This window comes from Leucopleurus acutus, assembly GCF_964270905.1.
Source record: "Leucopleurus acutus genome assembly, chromosome: 12".
Classification (NCBI taxonomy): domain Eukaryota; kingdom Metazoa; phylum Chordata; class Mammalia; order Artiodactyla; family Delphinidae; genus Leucopleurus; species Leucopleurus acutus.
Genome location: NC_139154.1, coordinates 49,803,170 through 49,827,809, shown reverse-complemented (window position 1 = coordinate 49,827,809; position 24,640 = coordinate 49,803,170). Strand labels below are relative to the sequence as shown.

The window sequence follows — 24,640 nt, the reverse complement described above, 5'->3', positions numbered from 1 at the left end:
TGTATTCCTTATTCAACATCTACTCACTGAATTGACACACTTTAAAAAAAAAGACATGATCACCATCCTGACAAGCTTCCTGAATCTATTTCGCCACTGAGCACTGAAAAGGCCAGCACAGAGCCAACACCACCACACCCCTGTCCCCTGTTACTTGTGCAACCCTCCTCCATCAGCAGAAACTGGGAACTTGTTAGAATTCCCAAGCCCCAACCTAGACCTACTAAATCAGATCTGTAAACATACATAACATATGTGCACATTAAAGCTTGAAAAGCACTAGATCAGAAGATTCCTCTCTGGGAAATGCGACAGGTTCCAGAGGAATGACCTACACATCCTGATACTGAAGGCCTCCCAATCACTCTACAAATGAAGCCCAGCAACTGAGCCACACCCCCACAATGGCTTTCCAATCAGCTTTTCAATGTTTCATTTTCGAAAACCAACAGGCAGCTGAGGATCTCCAGTCACTTGAAGAATGCCTTTAACATGAAAGAAACCAAAATCAAACAAAAATTAAAACACATTCTCAAGAGGGAGATGACGAAAAGTAAAGTTTAAATCCTATAATATCTTCAGAGAGTTAGAAAATATTATACACATGACAGAAACATGACACAACAAAAAAGAAATACTCAAAGAACGAAAAACAGCTCCCAGAGGTTAAAACTTTACAGAAACTTAAAATTTCAATACAAGATTTAGAAGGTGAAATTGAAGCAATTTCCCAGGTAACAGAAGAAAAAGACAAAAGAGAAAATGAAAATAAGGTTAAGAGACCAAAAGGATTAGTCCAGGAGATATAACACCTAAATAACAGTAGGTAGTATAAGAGAAAGATCAAAGAAAAGAGAAGGAATGAAATTATCAAATACACAGTATGAGAAGAACGCAGAGCATGAATTCCCAGGCTAAAAGGTCCCTCAAGTGCCAACATAATTCACTGACTGAAGAAAAAAAGCACAGGATATTTTAAAATATAAAAATAATGAACAATGAAAGCCAAAAAACCAACGAACCAATGCTTCAAAATCCTGAGGGGAGGGCTTCCCTGGTGGCGCAGTGGTTAAGAATCCACCTGCCGATGCAGGGGACACGGGTTCAAGCTCTGGTCTGGGAAGATCACACATGCAGAGGACAACTAAGCCCATGCACCACAACTACTGAGCCTGCGCTCTAGAGCCCGCGAGCCACAACTACTGAAGCCCAAGCGCCTAGAGCCCGTGCTCCGCAACAAGAGAAGGCACTGCAATGAGAAGCCTGCGCACCGCAACGAAGAATAACCACCTGCTCGCCGCCAACTAGAGAAAGCCCGCGCGCAGCAATGAAGACCCAACGCAGCCAAAAATAAATAAATAAATAAATAAATAATTTTTTAAAAAATGCTGAGGGGAATTATTTCCAACCCAAAAGTCTGTATCTTCAAATTATCAATTGAGATTTTGCTTGTCTTCCAGGAAGCTACCAATTTGTGTGTGTCACCAAAAAGAAGGAATAAACCAACAAAGAGAAAAATGGGATCCAGGAAACAGAGGCTCCATCTGGCAAGAGAATTTTCAAGATGATGAAAGGAAATCTCAGGATAATCACTGGAAGAAGGCAGAGAAGTCCGCCAAGAAATAAATGAAACTGGAGGGAAGCCTCCAAAGATTAAATAACTGATTGATTAACTGATGTGTCTGAAAATAAATGAGATTTACACTATTGCAGGAATGAGACTGAACTAATGACAGGTATATACAAAACTAAGCAAATGAACAATAAAGCAATTATAAACCCCAAGAAAAGCAAAATTCTGTGCCAGAATATAAACAGTACAGTCCAAGTCTCATCTGTAACAATAGTTAATTAGGCATAATGTGAACAATGAATACTGCTTAATCAAAGTGTGACATTACAATATCGGGAAAATAGGGACAGAAAAAGGTAGAGGTTAAGAACTAAATCCTCATCCTCTATAGTAGGAAATCAACAGATAATACCTAAAATGGAAAATAAACTCAGTTACCTATAGCATAAGAATGCCAAGAATGAAACTGGAAACAAAATATTGTATGAGACAGGACAGTTTGGATGAAAGCTCAGGCTGTGATTCAACCTATTTCTTAACTGTAAAACAGGGATGGAGACCACCTCGCAGTGTTACAAATACAATACTGTGTATAATATGTTGAACGGTGCCTTGAACATTATTAGTCCCTATGTGAAGAATGTGACTTGGTGAACTCTCATCCAGACAGCATTTAAAAAGTACAGCTGCGGGCTTCCCTGGTGGCACAGTGGTTGACAGTCCGCCTGCCGATGCAGGGGACAGGGGTTTGTGCCCCAGTCCGGGAGGATCCCACATGCCGCGGAGCGGCTGGGCCCGTGAGCCATGGCCGCTGAGCCTGCGCGTCCAGAGCCTGTGCTCCGCAACAGGAGAGGCCACAACAGTGAGAGGCCCGCATACTGCAAAAAAAAAAAAAAAAAAAAAAAAATACAGCTGCATGGGCCCCACCCCTGACCTACCTAGTGGATGAGAATCTCCACAGGCGTCTCTTTACAACTATGAGTATGGAAACTACCACCGCAGGTAAATGGAATGAACTTACTGAACCTCTAGGCAAATGATTATTCTCTGCCCCTCCAGCCCCAAACCCTCCTTAAAATTCTAAGCCTCTATCACCACCCCTTCTGCTGGGTCTTGCCTTTCATGTGTTACTTCAATTTGCTTAGAAACTCTAAAACCACTTCCCTCTTCTGAGTTTCTATTAACTGCACCACTAGACACCTAGTAAGTTCAGAAAGCTGTAAACTTAGTTACATTTTATTTAACTCCTTTCTTCACTCAATAGCACCCCCTCCCCCAATCCTACCCAAGATTCTTCTTGGTTGGTACCTTTTCCATTCTTTCTTCCCACTCTTACCATCCTACACCCGGACTATTACAACCACCACCCGGGATCTAGCTTCTCTGCCTGTGCACTAGCTCCTTCCCATATATTTTACACAGTGCTAGCAAATTTTCTTCCTAGAGCATTATTTTGGTTACTCTGTTCCCAAGACATTGACCTTCAGTGTCTCATGCTTACCAAACAGAATCTAAAACTCCACCAAAGAAGTTTGACTACAGTAGAAAAACACTGTGCCAGAATTCAAGACAGCAAGATTAGAACTCCCCTGCCACTTATTAGCTGTAAGACCACGGGCAACATTATCCTCCTTAGGGTCCTCATCCACATAAGTTCAACCGCATTCAACTGTCTACATTCATTGAGCATCTACTATGCAGTCAATCACAGTATTAGGTGCTTGAACTAGAAGAGCTGTCTGAGATTTTTATCTATGACACTTAAGGCCAGACTCTCTTATAAGCTACTTTGGCTCATATCCTCCACCAACCATTATTCCCTAATATGGGCCTCCTCTAAATGCCTCTACTGGGTTCCAAGTAAATCTTTAACTTCCCTTTCGCCTAGCCTTTGTTCCTGCCACATCTCCACCCTCAAAAGGATTCTCCCACCCTCTTCTTTCCAAATCTTACCTCTCCTAGAAGACCCAGGTGAAAACCCTTCTCTTCCACCAGGCCTTGCCAACACTATCCTAATCATTTGACCAGTAATTACTTGCTACCTTATGGCATCTCTTGTGCAGTTATTTTACTCTTGTACCATTATTTAACTTTTCTGTTAAAATCTTCCATGTCCAATTTGATTAAATGTTCCTTGAGAACAGTCTGTAACCTTACTAGTGTCTACATTCCCCACTGTGTCCAATATCAAACTTTACTTACATCAAGAATATAGTCTTGATTTGTCAAACTCTAAAGCATTCCCAAACAGTAACCAAGTTACCCCAGAACCATCAATGTTACTCACCACTTTACTTTGCACGTCTGTGTGTTCCATTCCACAATATGTTTGTCATCTGAACAACTATACAAACAGCCATTGTCTTGATGCCACTGTATGCAATTGACTTTGTTGTCATGTCCACCACTCTGCAGATTTTTTAAAAAATTAAAAGAAAAAAATAAAGCTCATCTGTTATGACAATATGCACCCTAGAATCATTACTAAACACTTAACTAAAATGTTAGGCCTTAACCTAACTAAAAAAGCCTACCCATTAACCTAACTAAAATGCATCTATCCATTTCCAATATCAAAAATGAGATAAATCTTCTATAACTTTATCAAATGTTAACTTTCCCTTCTCCTCTGCTAGAAAAACATACTTCTACATCATAAGTCAAACGACACTAGTCCTAAATGCCACCTGCTTTTGACAGGAATGCCAGCACTAAGCATGATAAAATGCTTCATGTACAGTGGCAAAAAGTTTGGGACACTTGAGTGAACTAATAAAGTCAAATCTTAAAGGGTTTAAAAGCATGTCTAGTTAAAACTATCCTTGAAAATCCCTTTATACCAAAACTATCTCTCAACTTTAAAAATCAATGTTCCTTCAGGGAAACACTAAATGTTTCCTTGTGTTGCAGCTCATACCATATGAAACTTTAAACACACTCAGCACAGCAAGATGCTGGCTCACTCAGAGGCACACAGGAATGGCGAAATCAACTGGGAAAGAGCAAATTCAAGTCTCCTGTCTCACACACATTCCAGGACAAGCTCATTCAGCAGAATTAAGGTGCTAAGTCACCTACGCTGTGAGCAATTATTTTCATTCTTTCCATCTGAATTCACATTAAATATACATACAATGAGTCACCACTGTGTACACATCTAAGCATAAAAGTTAAAACTCAAAATCACTACTTCCATCATACAGATTGCTCCCATCTCAAAAGAAAAATATTTTTCAAAAATATTTATTTTTTGGCTGCGTTGGGTCTTTGTTGCTGTGCGTGGGCTTTCTCTAGTTGTGGTGAGCAGGGTCTACTCTCCGTTGCGGCGCGCGGGCTTCTCATTGCAGCCGCTTCTCTTGTTGCGGAGCATGGGATCTAGGAGCGTAGGCTTTCAGTAGTTGTGGTGCACGGCTCAGTAGTTGTGGCTCGCAGGCTCTAGAACACAGGTTCTGTAGTTGTGGCACACGGGCTTAGCTGCTCCGTGGCATGTGGGATCTTCCCGGACTAGCGCTTGAACCCGTGTCCCCTGCATTGGCAGGCGGATTCTTAACCACTGCGCCACCAGGGAAATCCAAAAGAAAAATATTTTTAAATGCTAAGTTCAGTTACTTCCCTTCCTTCCTACGAGCTATCTACTCAAAGAACTAAGTCCTACATTATAGCCACACACACAAAGAACTGAACAAAGGATATGAACAGATAAATTCCATAGAAAGAATTCAGTAAGAAAATTTTTAATAGTAATTCAAGAGATACAAAGCAAAACAAAGTGACATTTTTAGTCTGTTCATCTACCAATTTGTTTAGCATTATAATATCCACCCTGGTAAGATTACAGGGCACTATCATACGTTGCTAGGGGCTAGCGTACCTTTTTGGAAAGCAATCTAGCAAGTGTCCACTCATTCATTAGTTACTCATTCAACAAACATTTACTCAATACCAATTACATGCCAGGCACTACACTAGGCACTTTCAATATATAGTTATGTCTAAATCTCAAAGTCATGCAACGTAGGTTATATAATACTGAAGAGATGAGAAGTTATATTACTTATCCTTGATCATATAACTAGCAGGATTCAACCTCAGGATAGACTAGTTCCAAAGCCTGGGCCCTTTCTACCTCACCACGTCATCCCAACACTCCTTGCCCTGACCCTCTTGGTTCCTTTCTAATAAACTCATTCCCTGCTTAAAGATTTATATATAATCCTGGGAGGTATCAAACTGATCTAAAAAGGAGTTCTAGGCTCCATCAGCATCATGTCTGCAGCCACAGTAACTGAGTAAAGCAGCTATCACAGTGCACCAGATACTAGGTACGTACTGACCACAGAAAACTGACCAAATCAAAGGATGGGACCCAAACTATAGTGGGGTAAAAGCCCACGAGGACCACACTCAACTTGGAGGAAGGAGGAATAAAGGGAGATTTCCTTTATATATACCTCTGAATGCTTTAAATTTTTTTCAGTTGTATATTATTTTTATAATCTTTAATATAAAAACAAGTGTTATATTTTTATTTTTATTTTTTAAATAAATTTATTTATTTATTTTTGGCTGCATTAGGTCTTCATTGCTGCGCGCGGGCTTTCTCTAGTTCCGGCGAGCGGGGGCTACTCTTCGTTGCTGTGTGCGGGCTTCTCATTGCGGTGGCTTCTCTTATTGCAGAGCATGGGCTCTAGGCACGTGGGCTTCAGTAGTTGTGGCATGCGGGCTCAGTAGTTGTGGCTCACGGGCTCCAGAGGGCAGGCTCAGTAGTTGTGGTGCACAGGCTTAGTTGCTCCACGGCATGTGGGATCTTCCCGGACCAGGGCTCGAAGCCGTGTCCCCTGCATTGGCAGGCGGATTCTTAACCACTGCACCACCAGGTAAGTCCCAACAAGTGATATATTTTTAAATGCAGATATAAAATCAGATAAAAATTTTCACCTATCAAATTAGCTGGGTTTTTTTGGTTAGCCTTACTGCTGCTTTAATGGAATAATCAACAATGGCAAAAATACCACTGAAATACACGTACCGTCCTTCCACTGCTGATACAAGTACAAATTAGAAAACCTTTCAGAAAATTGTTATACTATGTATAAAAAGGCTTAACACTCACACCTTTGACTCATTAACTACAGGTTAGTAATTCTGGGAACCCGTGTAAGAAGAAAAGAGTTTTATAACAAAAAAATCGGAAACTACCTAAATAGTCAGTAAGAGTTAAACCACCAACGGACTACCCCATTTACAGGATTTTATGCAGTCACTGAAAACGTTTATAACTAGTTCTCGACAAATATGAAAATTACTCATGTTGTAATTTAAAGGAAAATATCAGAATACAAAATAGACAGAACCCAACTGTATTTTTTAAACATATGCATAAAGCAAAGAAATATGCAATCTATCAAAAGAGGTTCTCTCGGTGATAAACTTAGGTATAATTGTTTTCCCTTTTCAACTTCAGGTAGTTCCAAATTGTCTATGGATAGATGTTACTTAAAAGAGAAAACATTCTTTTATTCATATATACAGAAAGCATTCCTATATACAGACAGGAGTTAAGTGAACACCAAAAACATACTGTAGTAGACACTGTCTGAAATACATTATGCCAGTTAAGTTACTGTCTTGCAGCACCAAGCCCTCACTTCTCTGCTCTGGACGCTGGGGCTGGGACTCTGCAAACCCCATTTCTGCTTTGCCAGCTGGATCGTTAGTAGGCTCCCCCAATAAGGGTGCAGGAGGGAGACAAGGCTGGAGGAGGAACAACGGAGGTGTTCCTTCCTGTCTCCCAGTTTGCATCACCCCAACATTTCTTCACCCCAGCAGGGGCAATCCTTTTGGCAGCAGCTGAACCCAATATGCAGTTTTTTCAACACCTGGAGAACCAGAGACACCAGCAGTCAGCTAAAACCCCCTCCTCAGAGGTCTGGACCTTAAGTCTATGGGGCCACTCTCCCTCAAGAGACATCAGCACAGAGAGCAATACCTGCTTCTCAAAGGTCTGAGTTTCAGCAATAATTCCACCACCTCCCTCGTTCCCTAGCCCTGGAGGTGGTGCGCTCCTTCTGCAGCTGCTGTCTGTGATACTCAGAATTCTTTCTACCCTTTCTTATTTTAAGCCTAGTCAATAGTTCTTCACATTCTTCATATCCTGACCTATAATAATGACTAAGTTACCTATCACAGCTTTAACAAATATTACTGTTCAAAATTTTCAATATGGAAAGGGCAGAAAAATGCCCCCATACTGCAGATCCTATAGCATATCCTGAGCTGCTTTGTTTTTAATAAGTCTCTAATAATCAGTTTCCTGTCATCGCTCTTTTATATAATACACACACACACACACACACACACACACACATACTTACTATCAATTTACTGTGTAATTCTCCTTTTACTGTACTGTATAATAAAATACTACCAACTGCTGTACCAAGAGCCAACAAGTCAACCTGGTTACTTGTCCCTATAGCTTCTGATTTCCTTTTTTTCCTCTGTGGACCTTCCTGGAAAACAAAGAAAAAACAATTTTTTACTTTATTATTTCAAACACTGAAACATCATTAATGCATAAATGCAAATGCCCACTAGCCCACAAATGAATGTGACTGCTTCTAAGAAAATTTTTTTTTTAAAGTGGAGATGTGATTTGCTCTCAGATGATTTCTTTCTCACTACTTAGAAAATAATTACTCCAATGGAAAGAACTCGTAATACTCTGTCCCCATCTCCTACCTCTCTGAAAGGAAGGCAAATAGGATAACTGAGTATGCTCTTGGTAGTATTCTACTCTTAACAAGTCCGAACAGCCTCAATGCTGCTTCCACTTCTCGGAAACCAACCATTCCCAACAGGTCCAAGTGAAGCCTCCACTCCGAAGCAAAGAGATTACAGATCCATACACAAGCAGCCAATGCTTTCCCCCTCCCCCCTCCCCCAAAAGCTTTCCTTGCATTCTGGCTTCATTTTCAGGAAAAGGGACTCAAATGTTTTTATATTTATAAACATACAATTACCTCACTTAAGAGTCAAAAAATGGTTGTAACTCGTACAGCAGTGCAAAGCACACACTAAAGAAGTTGTTCCAGTGACTCTTTAAGGGTCAGTATGAAAGTTCCATGTTGTCTTCGTGATTCTAATGACTTAAGAGGCACAAGTTTCAATCTAGTGTCAAACAGCCCAAGACTTCTTTGATTTAATTCAAAAAATGAAACGAACAGCTCATCTATCCATCAGAAAGACAACCAATTGATCACAACTTTAGAGTACTACTTTAGAGTTTATAATGCTGAATAATAATTTATAATTTTGAAACTTTTCTTCCATATGTTTATAATTTTTTAAAATTAAAGCTTGCTAGCCTATGTTTTAGCATAAAGTTCTGAGAAATCCATTCTTTTAGTGTAAAAGAGACCAATATTACAGAAAAGAGAACATTTTCTCCACAGTGGAAGATCTTTGCTCCACAGCACAAAAAAGCGGCCCAGGATACATAAAATCTGCCCAACCCAGAAAACCACCAATGAAAACTACGATGTTACCAGTGCATAAAGAAAATCAAGGAGCAAATTTATAAAGCATTTTCCATTTTTTTTTCTCTTAGTTATCCTCTAGAGATGTTACATTTGAAGAATTTGATTCATTGGACGCTCTAAGTCAACAAAAAGTTAAAAGATTTAACAAAAAATAAGATAACTTTAAATACAGAAAAAATAATGAACATTTTGCAAGTCCTAAGAAATGTATCCACATTAATAAACTCAAAAGAGAAGTCACAATTAATAGCCAAAGTATAAAAACGTCTGATGGTCCCGTCCCCTCAGTAACATTCTTAGTCAGGAAATGTCCTAGGCCCCACCTTCAGTTACATGAATTTCTAAAGCCGCCTCTGAATGATTCCGGAGGGCAAATGTGGTTTCTGCATAAGGTTATGGACATAAACACCTATTTCAGGCAAGGACAATAGAGGAAATTATACCAACCTACTACTACCTCATCAGAAAACTCTCCTCTGAAAGATTCTAGAAAGTATTTCTTCTATTCTTGGTTTTCCCCAAATCAAATTAAAATTATCTACAATGAGGTTTCTAACGTATGAAACATAGGCTGGTCCAAATATGTATATGTTTTTCTGCAGATGTGAATTTGCATTAAAAAGCACAAAGAAATTTTAGAAATTAAACGTTAACATATTCAGAGCCCTGATTTCCCTATCAGCAAAATCTCTATTTTTAGGAGAAGCAAGCAGAGGCTAGTGGTAGGAGTATCACAGAATCTATGCCCAATTTTGAGGATCACTGGTCTAAACCTAAATAATAATCCAATTAATTAACCTCAAAGAACTAATGACTCATGTATGTTTTCTCCGAGTTGGATGATCTTTTTAAAAATAACTTCCCATTCAGCAGGATGTGCATGTCCAAAAAAGTAAGACATCAACCAGATAAGAAGTTTATATAACCAATGTGCATTTTAGTGAAATCTAATATTTTAACTATTATCCCATTACTAAACATTTCTGAAACCAAGAGTTTAGTGGTACTGATGATTATAGATTATGACAGACTTTTGTTGGCATTTTCTATCAGAACCTGTTATTTCTGTGATCAAAAATTTCAATGACTCCCCAGAGAAGAGTAAATCAAAAAAACTGTTTGGTAGGGCTTCCCTGGTAGTGCAGTGGTTGAGAGTCCACCTGCCGATGCACGGGATGGGGGTTCGTGCCCCGGTCCGGGAGGATCCCACATTCTGCGGAGCGGCTGGGCCCATGAGCCATGGCCACTGAGCCTGCGTGTCTGGAGCCTGTGCTCCGCCACGGGAGAGGCCACAGCAGTGGGAGGCCCGCGTACCCCCAAAAAAACAAAAACAAAACTGTTTGGCATTCAAAAGCATCCACAATTTGCCTCCAAACCACCTTTTCCAGTCTTATTTCCAATTCCATCCTTACACTGCACTCCCTAATCACGAATACACTTTCCCATTTGCTTTTTCCTCTTTTGGGAGAGGCCTTTTTCTATCCGTCTCAATTATCAATTTGGTTAAAAATCGATCCTTGCTTCAAGGTCCACCTCAAATATGATCTCTCCACAAAAACCTCTTCTTTCAGACACAGTATATCTGAATTGTCTGTATTTCTTCTTTAATGTCTTAGTTATACTGCTTTGTTTCATGTCATGTGCACATTAATTACATGTGTGAATATATAAAGTGAATGGATAGGGTAGGCTAAAAATTTAGTTCATATATCTGTAATCAGAAAATCTGAGTTCCAGGGAACTCCCTGGAGGTCAAGTGGTTAGGACTCTGGCGCTTTCACTGCAGGGGCCCAGGTTCGATCCCTGGTCAGGGAACAAAGACCCCACAAGCCTCGCGGCGTGACCGAAAAAAAGAACAAAAACAAACAAAAAAAGAAAATCTGAGTTCCAGAAAGTACCAGGAACGAAGACCAAAAGGATTTGGTCTATTACTTAGACTAAATAGTCTTTTCCAATGTGAGGGGCTGACCGAGCTAAGCAATAAATGCCAACAGCAGTCTCAAGAAAGCAGTATTTGATCCAGAAGGCAATCAGAAGGCTGAGTGAGTCTAAATGTGCATGATTTATAAACGCAAGGCATAGTACAAATGAAGTGAAGACAGAGGGAAAAAGCACATCCAATTAAGGCCTGACTCTTTAGACTAAGATCCCAGAGTAAGAAAAGAGTTTACATGGAAAACCAATACACACACTCATAAAAATGTGTATATAGCTGAAACAAGTTTCACCAAAAAACTTATCCTTTACCATGCAAAATACATTCTAATATTGTCTACTTCATCATTGTAATGCTGTCACAACCCACCAAATCTATTTCACAATCCACTAATGGTTCAAAACCTATTTGTGAAAAATACTGACCTCTAGTCACTGAAAATTACGGCAAAGTTTCAAGTTTCACTCTGCAATTAGTCTCCTATGCCATTTCTTGGCCTATCTTAACTGTCACTTACTCTGGCAAATGTCTAAGTTTCATAGGTAACAATGAACAAAATGTGTGCATTTTACATGTAATTACCTACAGTATGTACATCAAAAACAAATTCTAATACACAGGAACTTCTATTTCTGCCAATAAGATTTATTAGGCAAACCATAGCCTTTTGAAGTTTAAACACTGGAGAGACCATACGACAGAGCATTATACAGGAACACAACTGGACTGTGCTGCGTCCCTAAGGGTTAGGACTGGGGATGCTCAGATTTTTCCTAGAAACATCCTTAATGCTGCTGTGCTTGCCCTGTCCAATGCCTGAAATGCCATGTGCCTCCTTTAATAAGCACTAAGCCATATGGGGTCATTTTAACTACAGTGACAGCATAGTAACATAAATGCATTTATTGTGGTAGCCAGTCTGTTTCTTCAGGGCTCTACAGCAGTTAGAGAAGGAAAAATTGAAAAGTTTGGAATTAAAGGAGCAATGAAATAGCAGGGTCAGTTCCTGGGTAGCTCAGCCACTTACTGTGTGCCTCTGGCATATCATTTACCATCTCAGCCTCAGTTTACACACATAAACCTGAGGAACTCTAAAAACAGCACCCATGCATAGTCCATCAATCCATCTCCTTGCACTTTTCTCATCATCATCTGAGGTCCTCTTCCCCCCAGGCTCCATCACCCAAATAAAATGCTCAGCTATATGATATATACAAAAATCTTCTAAAACCTACTGTGACATAAATGCAAAGAATTATAATCATTTTGTGACCAAGAAGCAATCTAATTTTTATAAAAACGTATGAACCACTGCTTTAGCTCCTGTTACCCAAGAAACCCAGCACCAACTCATTTTTCTCCACTGATAAGAGTAATGTCACCAAACTTTGTCCTTGGGTGGCAAACTGCCAGTTACTGAACCAGATGCAGAATACTCCTACAAACTGATTTACATGTAAAATAAGGGCTTAAGAGAGCATCTTAAAACTTAAGTGGCAAGGATCATAACCCAGGGACCTGGGAGCAAAGGCAGAAAATGAAGAGTGATTTGTAGCAACCGCTATCTTTAAAAATCACATCCTCCCAACTCTCAATTCTGTGACTGAAGATCTAAGGTTACAGTAAGAGCACTGGCCCAGGAGTCAAAGTACTTTGACTCTAGTGGCTACAGCTACTTCATTGGTTAATAAGGCTTTGGAGAAGTCATTTAAACTTAGTTCTGATTCTCAGTTTTTAAAAATGTAACAATTACAGGGCATTTCACAGAGTCAGGTGACTAAAGTGAGAGCATACAAGTAAAAGGACACTGAAACCTGTTAGAACTTTTTTTTAATGTAGTCCAACTCTTTTTCAAGGAGGCCTCCAAAAGTAAAGTGACTTGCTCAAGGTGACAAAACAAGTTTGAGTCCTGGGTATGAAACCAAATCTAGGTATTTTTCTATTGTATCAGACTGCTATAAATAATCCAAAACTGACTTTTAACAGGAAATTTAAGACCAGGCAAAAGTTTTATTCCTGACACATACAATATGATTGTAAGTCAAGAGAATATCAAGTGGGTGACAAATATCTGCCAGCCTAATATGAATGATTTGTTCGAGATAATAGAGTTGGGCTCTAAATACCTGCATTCTAGTCCTGGTTCCATTTTTGGTTTTTCGCAAGTTGCTTAATTTTCCAAAGCCTCAGTTTCTTCTTCACGAACAAAGCAAAAAGTTAGTCTTTATCTACCTTGCAGGACTAACCATGCAAATAAGAGATAATAACAACAATTAACACTTGCAGCACTTACATACCAAGAACTACTCTAAATGCTTTATGCATCATTAAGTATGTTAACCTTCACAACCACTCTATGAGGTGAGTACTATTATTCCCATTTAGAGGCACAATTCCTACGATGAAGCCAAGCCTGGGTTCAAAGTGAGGAAGTATAGTTTGGGTCCATGCATCTAACCACTGCTCCACATTTCCTCTCACCATTAGAATTATTAACACTTTACAAGACCGTTAAAATACAAACACAGAAATTTGAAAAGGAGAAATATGCAGAGTGCTGTCACCTTAATGACAACTGATTTTTTTTAAAGTCCTAGTCTTGTGCTTGACTTAAGGGCCCTGATAAGGTCTCTTTAATGATCAACAGGAGTCACTTCATCCAGAAACTTTGAAAATCAAGCTTAAGATCTGAAAAACACCTAAACATACTCATCCAAAGTATAACAAGTTAGATGTATCCCTACTTTCAACCTAAAAAGTTAGCAGAAAGTTTCCTAGGATAGTCAGGTGGAGTTAAGATCTATACTAAACACTAACTTTTTTTTTCTTTTTTTGTGTGTATGTGTTTAAATACTAACTTTTTAAGGTTTACACACAGTGTCAGCTAAATACCACACAACTCAATACCTGATGCTTCCAAATCACACTGCACTGATTTGGGTTGGCTACCTTATACACGCAGTTCCCACGTGCGTGTGAAATAGTGCTGATGTAGCCAAGTGACTCCACAGTGAATGACATCTTTCATTGACTCCCTAAGAGTGAGAAGCCTTCCCTAACTCAGCAGTGCCCCGTGTAAGAGAAACTTCACCTGGACTCACGTTCGTTAAGTTAAACTACAACTTCACTTTACCTCCATATCCTAATGCAGACTTCAGACTTGGGGAAAAGGGGATGTATAAAGGGGGAGCCGAGCAGATGTTAAAACTTTAAAAGCAAGAAAGTTCAGATGGCTTACAATGGAAACGAGTCTGGGAAAAGTCAACACTTTCAAATAGTCACATCCTGGACGTGGAAGAGAACACGTGGTGAGCCGGACCCCAAGAGTGGGGGGTGGAGGGGGTGTCCGGAAGCAAGGAAATAGACTTGTTCATTCTAACTGCCCAGCGCAAGGCCGATGAGCTGGGTAGGGGTCGGAGAAGAACAATACAGCCCCAAGGTGGGGCTCTGTCAAAAGCCAGAGCTCTGAAAAGCGCAAGCAGGAGAGCCAGGCCTGGTAGCAGGAAGCCGCTCCTGGGGGACCCGGGGCCTCGGCGAACATGGCGGCCCCCGCGACGGCTGGGCCCAGACCACATGGAGCCCGCCAGGAGGGCTTCGGTCCGCTGCCCGTCGGATCCGGCCGCGCCCTCTCTCGTTGCCCTCAGGACAGGCCACGCACGGGGCTGACGGTGTGGGCCCAGCGCGCGCCTCCACCGCGCTCTGTGCCTCCTCGCCCCGGGCCTCGGAGGGCCACGCGCGATGACGGATCGCGCGCCGCCAGGCCACGAAACGCTGAGGCTGAGGCTGAGCGGCCACCCGCCCCGCGCCATCCAGCTCGCTTTACCTTGGCCTGCAGCCGCGCTGGCGCCCAGGCCAGGCAGGTGCAGGTACCGCTGAGGTGCGCGGAAGGCACGTACTCCTGGTGCAGCCGGTTGCTGGCTGTCTCCCACACTCTCAGGTGACCGTCTGTAGACGCTAAAGCGAAATAGGCCTGGCTTTGCGGGGAGAAGGCGCAGGGGACGCCCGCGGGAGAGAAGGGGTCCGCAACACCTCCGCCACCCGCCGCCATTGCTGCTCTGACTCCGCGGCAGCCACGTGTTCGCCCGTGCGCAGGCGCACCGGTACGGGGCGGGGCCTGGAGGGGGAAGTGGGGCGGAGGGAGTGCAAGGAGCAGAGGGAGTGGCTCTTCGCGACGCAAGCGAGCGTTGGACGGCCTACCTGTGGACGGTGGCCCAGTAGGCTCAGTACTAACTTGTTCTGGGGACGTGTGAAGGGGCTTGACACGACTCCTTCCTTTAAAAAAGAAAGAAAGAAAGAAAAAGTTTTGGGTTTTTTTTTTAATTTAAATAACATGATTGAACGAAATGTTTGAAAGAAATGTTTACTTATAATTCCGTGATTGTGACAACTGTTTCCATTTTTCCTTATCCACTTACGGGCTGTAATCATGTGTTCACATAACAACAATTTATTCAATCATACCAGTGTGAAAGTAACGGTGGGAGAGGCTATTCCCTCTTCTTTCGTCAAGATTTATCCCATGTTACTGCACCAAATAGACAGTTTTTTTAAGGTCTCCGTAACATTTCACCAAATCTATGCATTCTGATTCAAGAAATGGCAGGTACTGTTCAGCCCACACACAGCTTACTGACCAGCAGGAAAGTCATAAAACACTACCCTCAGGGCCATGGGAGACTCTTGAGTCTTTCACAAGTAGCGAAAGCCATGGTAAAATTTGCAGTTTATGTTATTTGGAAAGACATAAACTGATCTACATTTTATTTTATTTTATTTTATTTATTTATTTATTTTTTGCCGTACGCGGGCCTCTCACTGTTGTGGCCTCTCCCATTGCGCAGCACAGGCTCTGGACGCTCAGGCTCAGCGGCCATGGCTCACGGGCGCAGCTGCTCCACGGCATATGGGATCTTCCCGGACCGGGGCATGAACCCGTGTCCCCTGCATCAGCAGGCGGACTTTCAACCACTGCGCCACTAGGGAAGCCCTGATCTACATTTTAAAAGGCCTCCTGGATGCTGGATGGAGACTGTAGGGGGGCAAGAATGAAAGCAAAGAGACAAGAGAGAAGGAGGATGGTGGGTTGGACTCGAATGACGTGGCAGAGGTGGTGAGAAGTGGTCCAAATCCAGATTTAATCTGAAGTTGGAGCCAACAGGACTTGCTAAATGGATTGATTGTGAAGGATGAGGAAAAGACATGAGTGAAGGATGACTCTAAGGCCTGAGAGAATAAGTGAATGGTGATACCATTAGCTGAATTGAGGAAACGGGTCTGGGTGGAGTAGAAATCAACTGTTTCTGTTTTGGACAGTTAAGTTTGAGATGTTCAGTAGACATCCAAATAGAGTGGTTCAGTAGGAAGTCAGATATATGAGTAGATCACATTAGCATACAGATGCTATTTGAAACTGTATGGTTAGATCATCTTGGGTGTAAGTATAAATAGAGAAAAAAACTTAGCCCCAAAAATGTGCCAATTTATCAGGAATAGGAAGAGGACCTGGCAAAGGAGATTAAGAAGGGATAACAGTGATGAAAGCCCAGGAGAATGAGATGCCCTGGAAAGCCAAAATTTTTATAAGGATTTCAGAAGCAAGACATAATCAAAGCCATGTCAAATGCTGTAAGATGAAGACAGAATTAATCAGTGAACTTGGCAAGATCAAGACCATTGGCGACTTTTCAAAAGCATTTTTAGCAGAGAGGTAGGGGGAAAAAACTCATTTTAGAGAGTAGAGGGGGAAATGGGAGGTGAGAAAGGGCAGAAAAGTATAGACAACTATTTCTAGGATTTTTGTTATAAAAGAACATGCATGAGGGACTTCCCTGACGGTCCAGCAGTTAAGAATCCACCTTTCAATGCAGGGGACGTGGGTCCGATCCCTGGTCAGGGAACTAAGACCCAGTGTGCCGCAGGGTAACTAAGCCTGCGTGCCACAAACACAGAGTCTCAACAAAGATCCAACACAGCCAAAAGTAAATAAACAAATAAATATTTTAAAAAAACCACGCATGAGTCTGTGTGAAGATAGGTCTGACCTAGAGTTATGCATTTGTTAGTCATAAATATACAAATAAAAATAAAAGCTTATTTTGTACTTACTATATGTCAGGCACTGTTCTAGGTGCTTTATGTGTATTAATTCATTTAGTCCTCACAACAGCCCTAGGATGTAGAAACTATCAACATCTACATCTTTCCGATCAGAAAATTGACATAGAGCCGGGCAATGGAGGAAGAGCTTGATTTCTAACCCAAGTCATCTCTGAGCACGGCAACCTGATCCAATGAGAGTATGTAGTGTTTATATAGATGACCCTCCGATACCCAAGCATATCAATTCCTTGACCTCATCCCTTTCAGTAATCTCTATGCTACACCAGCCACTTACTCCCATGGTCATGTAGCAGACCTTGCCATCCAAATAACTGCACCTCTTCCATAATCTCAATTTCTACACACTACTCTGTAACCACCAACTCCTGTCTTTCCAGCTCACTCCCTCTAGCTCTCAGCATCCAGCCAGTCCTTCCACCCTACCGGACCATCAATTCATTTGATCCTACAGTCTTTTCACCAGCCCTCATCCCTACTCCCCGATGGCTGCACTTCCCCCTTAATTTATCCTAACCTCTGTCATTACAACCCTCAACTCCCTTGCCTCTTTCCCACAAAATAGTCTTGGTAAAACCACAAGCTTGGGGAATTCCCTGGTGGTCCAGTGGTTAGGGCTCCGAGCTTCCACTGCTAGGGGCCCAGGTTTGATCCCTGGTCAGGGAACTAAGATCCTGCAAGCCACGCGGCGCTGCCAAAAAAACAAAACAAAACACAAGCCTGGTAAAATCTAACTCTCCACCTACAAGCAGCTGAACATGATTAGAGAAAGCCACAGCCACTTTATTAGGACTCTCATCTACTTCGAATTCGTGACCACAAACTTCACATGGCAAGTCGATGCTAACAGATTATCGAACAGTTGTTCCCTAATCCATTCACTCTTCCACTGTCCTAGACATTAGGACAGACTGTCCTATTACCGCAAACCTCCTCCTCCTCCATCCTCACTCTCAGTGGATGATTTTGCTTACGATTTCATGAGAAAATAGAAGCAATCACGAGAGCACTTTCACAAGCTCCCAATACCACGGAATCTACCCACTTGTGCTCCATCTCTCCTGGTCCTATGGATGAACTTTCCGTGATCTTAGCAAAGGCCACCCTTCCACATAAGTTCTAGATCCCAGCTTCTCTTGCCCATTCAAGGATATTATTCCAAAAAGTCTTTCCTCTATCAGTGTCAATTTTTACTTCTCAACTTAATCCTTCTCAAGGATATTATTCCAGAAAGTCTGTCAATTTTTACTTCTCAACTTAATCCTTCTTATCAACATATAAACATACTGTTATTTTTCTCTTCTTTAAAAACAGAATTCCCTGGACCCCTCTTCCCCCTCCATTACTGTCCCAATCTTTTCTTTCCTTTAAAACAAAACTAAAAGAAAAAAGAATAGTCTAATTTTCTCAATTTCTCTCCTGCAATGGGACTTTCAGCCCCACCCACCACTACACCAAAACTCTTCTCAAGGCCACCAGCAAGCACCACATTGCTACCATATGTGTCCATTCTAAGTCTACATCTTACCTGACTTGTCATTAGCATGCTTGTCTTCCATGACGTCACACCCTCCTGGCTTTCTCTTACTTCTCTGGCTGCTCTTCTTATTCATTTCTCATGGATCTTCCTCACGTCCCACTCTCTAACATCAGGGTTCCTTACAGCACTACTTCTTTATCTGTGCATATGTCTTTCCAGAATAAAGACTGCATTCTCCAGCCTTCTTTGCAACAATGGTAGGCCATATGACTATGGGCCAGAACAAAATATCCGTAAAGTGAGAGGGTATGCTATAATCCATGGCTTTTTTCTTCTTAAACCCTGGAACTGAAATGTAATGGCCAAAGCTGAAGCATCCGTGTTGGACTTTGAGGAGAAAATAACATGCTAAGAATGGTAGAGCAGAAAGATAGCAGAACCTAGGGACCCTGAAGCATTATATATGTCCTGGACCAAATCCTCAGGACTTCTTTTATACAACAGAAAACAAACTTCCCTCTTGTATAAACTACTACATTTTGGGTTATGGCACATGCAGCTGAATCTAATTGTGCTGATTCTTTTCTATCCTTTGCCTCAGTTGGTGATACCACCAGCCACCCAGTTAGCCACTGTAAAAAGCAAGGAATCAACCCTGATTATTACCCAACCCCACATCTTACTGCCACCCAAACCATACCCACATCTGATCAATCAGCAGTCTTTTTTATCTCTGAAGTAATTCCACATTCAATTTCCTCATTTCCATGCAATTCTACCACCTCTGTTCCTGTTTGAGCCTTATATCTCTCACCCGAACTGCCACCACTGATTTATTTGGACTCCCTTTCTCCAGGCTGCTACATTTTTATGATCTTTGCAAATCATAAATGTGACCATTCTACCTCTCTACTTAAAACCCTTCAGGGACTTCCCTGGTGGCACAGTGGTTAAGACTCCGTGCTCCCACTGCAGGGGGCCCAGGTTCGATCCCTGGTCAGGGAACTAGATCCCACATGCATGCCACAACTAAGGAGCTGGCAAGCTGCAACTAAGGAGCCCGCCTGCCACAACTAAGACCTGGTGCAACCAAATAAATAAAAATAAATATTAAAAAAATCTTGATTACTTTACAAAACAAAAACAAAAATCTTCACAAGCTTGCTGACAATTATGGAAGAAATTCTATGCTGCTCAATATATATGGACTACAGAACAATCTATAACCTGGTCTCTGTCAATCTCCCCAGCATCATCACTCACTCACTGTAGACTGCCTCAAACATCATACCCCAGGCTCTCATCTGATCCTGGTTTCCTGCCCTACCACCTTTGTTCTGGCTTCTGCTCTCTTACTCATGCCCATAATTTATGCTCTTCCAATCCTCTCTCAGGCCCCAATGCCAACCCTTCATCCAACCTACTAACTAACAATTTAACTTAACTAATTCCTATTAGTCCTAAAGATAATAGGAATTATTAAAGATCCTACGTATCCTTAACAAAAGATTAGCAAATCAACTCCAGTAATATATAAAAAAGATTATATACCATGATCACATGGGATTTATCCCAGGAATACTAGGTTTAACATTCAAAAATCTAATATGCCATATTAATAGAATGAAGGATTAAAAACACATGATAATCTCAAAAGATACAGAAAAAGAATTTAACAAAATCCAACACCCACTCATGATTTAAAAAAAAAAATTTAACAAACTAGGTGTAGAAAGGAACATCCTCAACTTCATACAGGAAAACTACAAAAAAACCCCACAACTCACTTCCTACTTAATAATGAAAGACTGAATGCTTTTCTCCTGAGATTGAGAACAAATCAATACTGTCCATTCTCATCAATTCTACTCAATATTTTACTGGAGGTTCTAGCTAGTGCAATAAAGATGTTAATAATAATAATTAATAATAATAATGGCATGCAAATTGGAAAGGAAGGAGTAAAAGTATCTATTCACAGATGACATAGAGAAAATCTCAAGGGATTCACAAAAAATTCTAAAACCAATAACTGAATGTAGCAAGGTCATAAGATACTAAATCAATATACAAAAAAATCAATTGTATTTCTACATACGATCAATGGACAATCTGAAAATTAAATTAAGAAAACGATTCCATTTGAAATAGCACCAGAAAGAATAAAATACTTGGGAATAACTTTAGCAAAAGAAGTTCAAGACTGGTACTCTGAAAAGTAAAAACATTGTTGATAGAAATTAAGGGAAACCTAAGTAAATGGAAAGACATTCCATGTTCATGAATTGGTAAACTCAGTATTGTCAAGATGGCAATTCTCTTCAATTCACCCTATACATTCATGCAATCCCTATCAAAATATTATCAGGAGTTTTTTGTAGAAATTGATAAGCTGATCCTGAAATATATGTGGAAATGCAAAGGACCTAAAATAGTGAAAACAATTTTTTAAGAGAAGAACGAAGTGACGCAGCCACAGTACATGATTTCAAAACTAACTATAGTGACAGTAATCAAGACAGAGTGATAACGCAAGTATGGACACACGGAGCAATGGAACAAAATCAAGAGTACAGACATAAATTTTTACTTCTAAAGTCAACTGATACATACAAGGTGCCAAGAGAGTTAATGAACAAAGAATAGTTTTTTTCATAAATAGTACTGGGCCAATTGGATATCCACATGCAAAAATATACATAAATAAATAAGATGACAAACTACCAACTAAAAAATCTGCAAAAGACTTGAATAGACATTTCACCAAAGAAGATACATGAATGGCTAAAAAGCACATGAAAAGATGCTCAACATCATTACCTGTTAAGGAAATGCAAATCAAAACAACAATGAGATACCACTTCATGTCTACTAGGATGGTTATAATACAAAAGACAGACAATAACAAGTGCTGGTGAGGATGTGGAGAAACCAGATCCCTGATCTATTTCTTGTGAAAGTGTAAAAGGCACAGCTTCTTTGCAAAAGAATTTGGCAGTTTCTTAAAAGAATTAAATATGAATTTCCTTTGCAACCTAGCAATTGCACTCCTAGATACGTACCCTTTAGAAATGAAAACATATGTCCATGCATACATTTCATAGCAGTATTATTATTCATATGGCCCCAAACTGTGAACAATCCAAATGTCTATCAAGTAGTGAATGGAGAAACAAAATATGGTATATGCAAACAATGGAGTATTATTTAGCAATACAAACGAAGTACTATTGTTACATGCTACAACATGGATGAGCCTCAAAAGCATGCTAAGTAATGCTAGTTTTGTTTTCAAGCCTTTAACTTCTGCAGATCTGTCAATAACTTTAGCAAAATTGATCTCCGCATATTTATGTTCAATAGTTAGTGCTGCTAGATTTGTCAATCTATATTTGCTCCCAATCACTAGACAACATTTTGTAGTAATTTAAATTTTAAACAGTTTATTTTACATGAAACAGCATACACACAAATAGTTAAGAAAAGGCTGAAACATAAGGTTGAGTTTGAAGTAAGGTTGAGTTTTTTCATAAAAATCATGTTTCATAAGGGATTTCAAATATCGTAATACTGTTCATGCCTTTGTTTCTTTGAGTAGCTAAGTAGTTTTCGGATGTCTCTACAGCTGAAACATTTTAAACACAAACAAAAATTCCAAGTAGTCTTGGAATGACCAATTGAAGTTCTGCTTCTTGAATTTCCAATTGAAGTTCTGCTTCTTCATCTTTATAACTGTTGTGCAGTCATTGTTTATTTTAAATATCCTGTTTTAACACAGGAATATGTGGTACCACAGGGGCTGGAGATGTGAATTATTCTTGAATGATTCTGAAACTTTAGGAACTTAAAAAGAACTCTTATAAGTGAGTCCACATGTGTCAGGGCCAACTATATAATTAGGAGTTCTTGGAATTAACTTTCTTATACACTATAATGTTTATCAGAGCACAAGTAATAAAAATGTGCTAATTTGAAGCATACATACATACATACATACACACATACATACATATGTAATTAAAACTCAGTGGTAGCCACAACCCTTGTTTAGAACTTGAGACAATCAAATATTTGGGGAGAGAGAAGTATCTTACTCCTGACATTGTTCAGAACAGGTGACACCTGGTGATAAGAGGAAGCTGACTGGCTTTCAGTTGGTTTTGGTATTGTTTTTGAATTCCTCACAGACAGTACACCTCTTTAGTGCCTGGATGCTGGGCAGAGAGCTCCCACCACTCTGACCTTGGAAAGCCACTGTGTTTCCCCTAATGGACTGTGAATTCTCTGAGGGCTAGAACTACTCCCATCCCCCTCTTCAATCTCTGTACCCTCAGCCTAGCACAACGCACGGCACACAGTGGATACCCAACACATGTTTATCGAATAACTGAATGAAACAGTGTAGGATAGGAGTAGGGAGGCTTCAGATGCAGGTAGTCAGATTTGGTGGTGGCTAAAGGAAATGGACAGGAAATCCACGGGACCTGACCACTGATCAGAGGTTGTGAATGTATGTCTGTGGAGTGTTGGAAGAGAGTGCTGCAGAGAGAAGAATCACAGATGACCTGGAATTTTCTAGCCTGGAAGTAACAGAAAATCATGTGATTTTTAAACTCATATAGGGAATATAGGAGGTCCAGTGTTCCAGGGGATGGGACAAAAGGTGGAAATGATGACTTAGTTCAGTTTGGGCCATGCTGTTGAGGTACCAGCAAGTCAACCAGAGATGGTGTCTAGTAGACAGCTGAAAACACAGATTTTATATTTAATTTTTTGTTTAAATGATACAAGTGGCTTGTTAATAGTTTTCCATTGTCTTTTTCAATAGTGAACACTGCTTCAGCTACTTTATCCCTAAATAGGCTTTTGAGCAGAGCTGGGAACATAACTGTTACTTATACGAGATTGCAAACATCCTATTGACAAATTTTAGGAACACAACACATTTTTTTAAAATGGGGATTGCCTCAACTAGCTAGCATGCACCTGGGAAAGAAAATGCTAGTTGCCTTCTAATCCATTTCCCCCTTCTTCAATATTAATAGAATTTCAGACTTTTGGTTAGGCTGATATTCAGCTGTAATAAAGACTAAATTTCTCAGCTTCCCTTGCTACTAGATCTGGCCATGTGATTAAGTCCTGGTGAATGAAATGTAAGCAAAAGTGATATGTGTGTTTTTAGGGAAGTGTGTTTAAGGAAAGAGGGCATGACCTTCTTCTCTCTTCTCTCTTCTTACTGACTGAAATTGGGATGTAATGGCTGGAGCTTGAGCAGCCATAAGGTAAGCTTTGGAATGGAGACCACACCCAGGAGTACCTGACACTTCAGAGGACCATCTTAGCTCTGAATTTCCTACCTTCACTTATAGCCAAACAGTATCCTAGTATACAGCCTTACAAAATAGTGTGAATTTACAGAGCACAAACAAGAGTCAATTAGGCAGGATTTCCTACAGTATGAAAGCTCACAACAGTGACACTTGTACATGGTCTTGCTAAGGTTTTACTATTGCTTATGCTCATTCATAATCTTTGATACAAAGAGCTAATGTGAGAAAAAGATTAAAGTATGACTACAATTTTACAAAAACTAAATAAAAAGCAATACATAGAAGAAAGATTAGGGACTTCCCTGGTGGCACAGTGGTTAACAATCCACCTGCCAATGCAGGGGACACAGGTTCAAGCCCTAGTCCAGGAAGATCCCACATGCCACAGAACAGGTAAGCCTGTGCACCACAACTACTGAGCCTGTGTGCCACAACTACTGAAGCCCACACACCTAGAACCTGTTCTTTGCAACAAGAGAAGCCACCTCAATGAGAAGCTCACACACTGCCATGAAGAGTAGCCCCGGCTCACCACAACTAGAGAAAGCCCGTGCACAGCAACAAAGACCCAACACAGCCAAAAATAAATAAATAAATTTATAAAAAAAGAAGAAGAAGAAGAAGAAAGATTATAACAGTATTTGTCTTGGGTGTTCAGGGGAG

The 24,640-nt window shown here is 40.6% G+C and overlaps 1 protein-coding gene across 1 annotated transcript in view; it reads right to left on the bottom strand.

Moving 5' to 3' along the window:
• Positions 1–15,117, bottom strand: part of WDR43 (WD repeat domain 43) — a 47,459-nt gene extending 32,342 nt beyond the window's left edge. Inside the window, exons 1-3 of the mRNA XM_082851933.1 lie at positions 14,874–15,117; positions 7,948–8,085; positions 3,861–3,982 (exon numbers count right to left, since the gene is read on the bottom strand). Coding sequence (XP_082708059.1) covers positions 3,861–3,982; positions 7,948–8,085; positions 14,874–15,098 — 485 coding nt within the window. The 5' untranslated portion in view covers positions 15,099–15,117. The remainder of the gene's footprint in view (positions 1–3,860; positions 3,983–7,947; positions 8,086–14,873) is intronic.
• Positions 15,118–24,640: the final 9,523 nt, after the last annotated feature.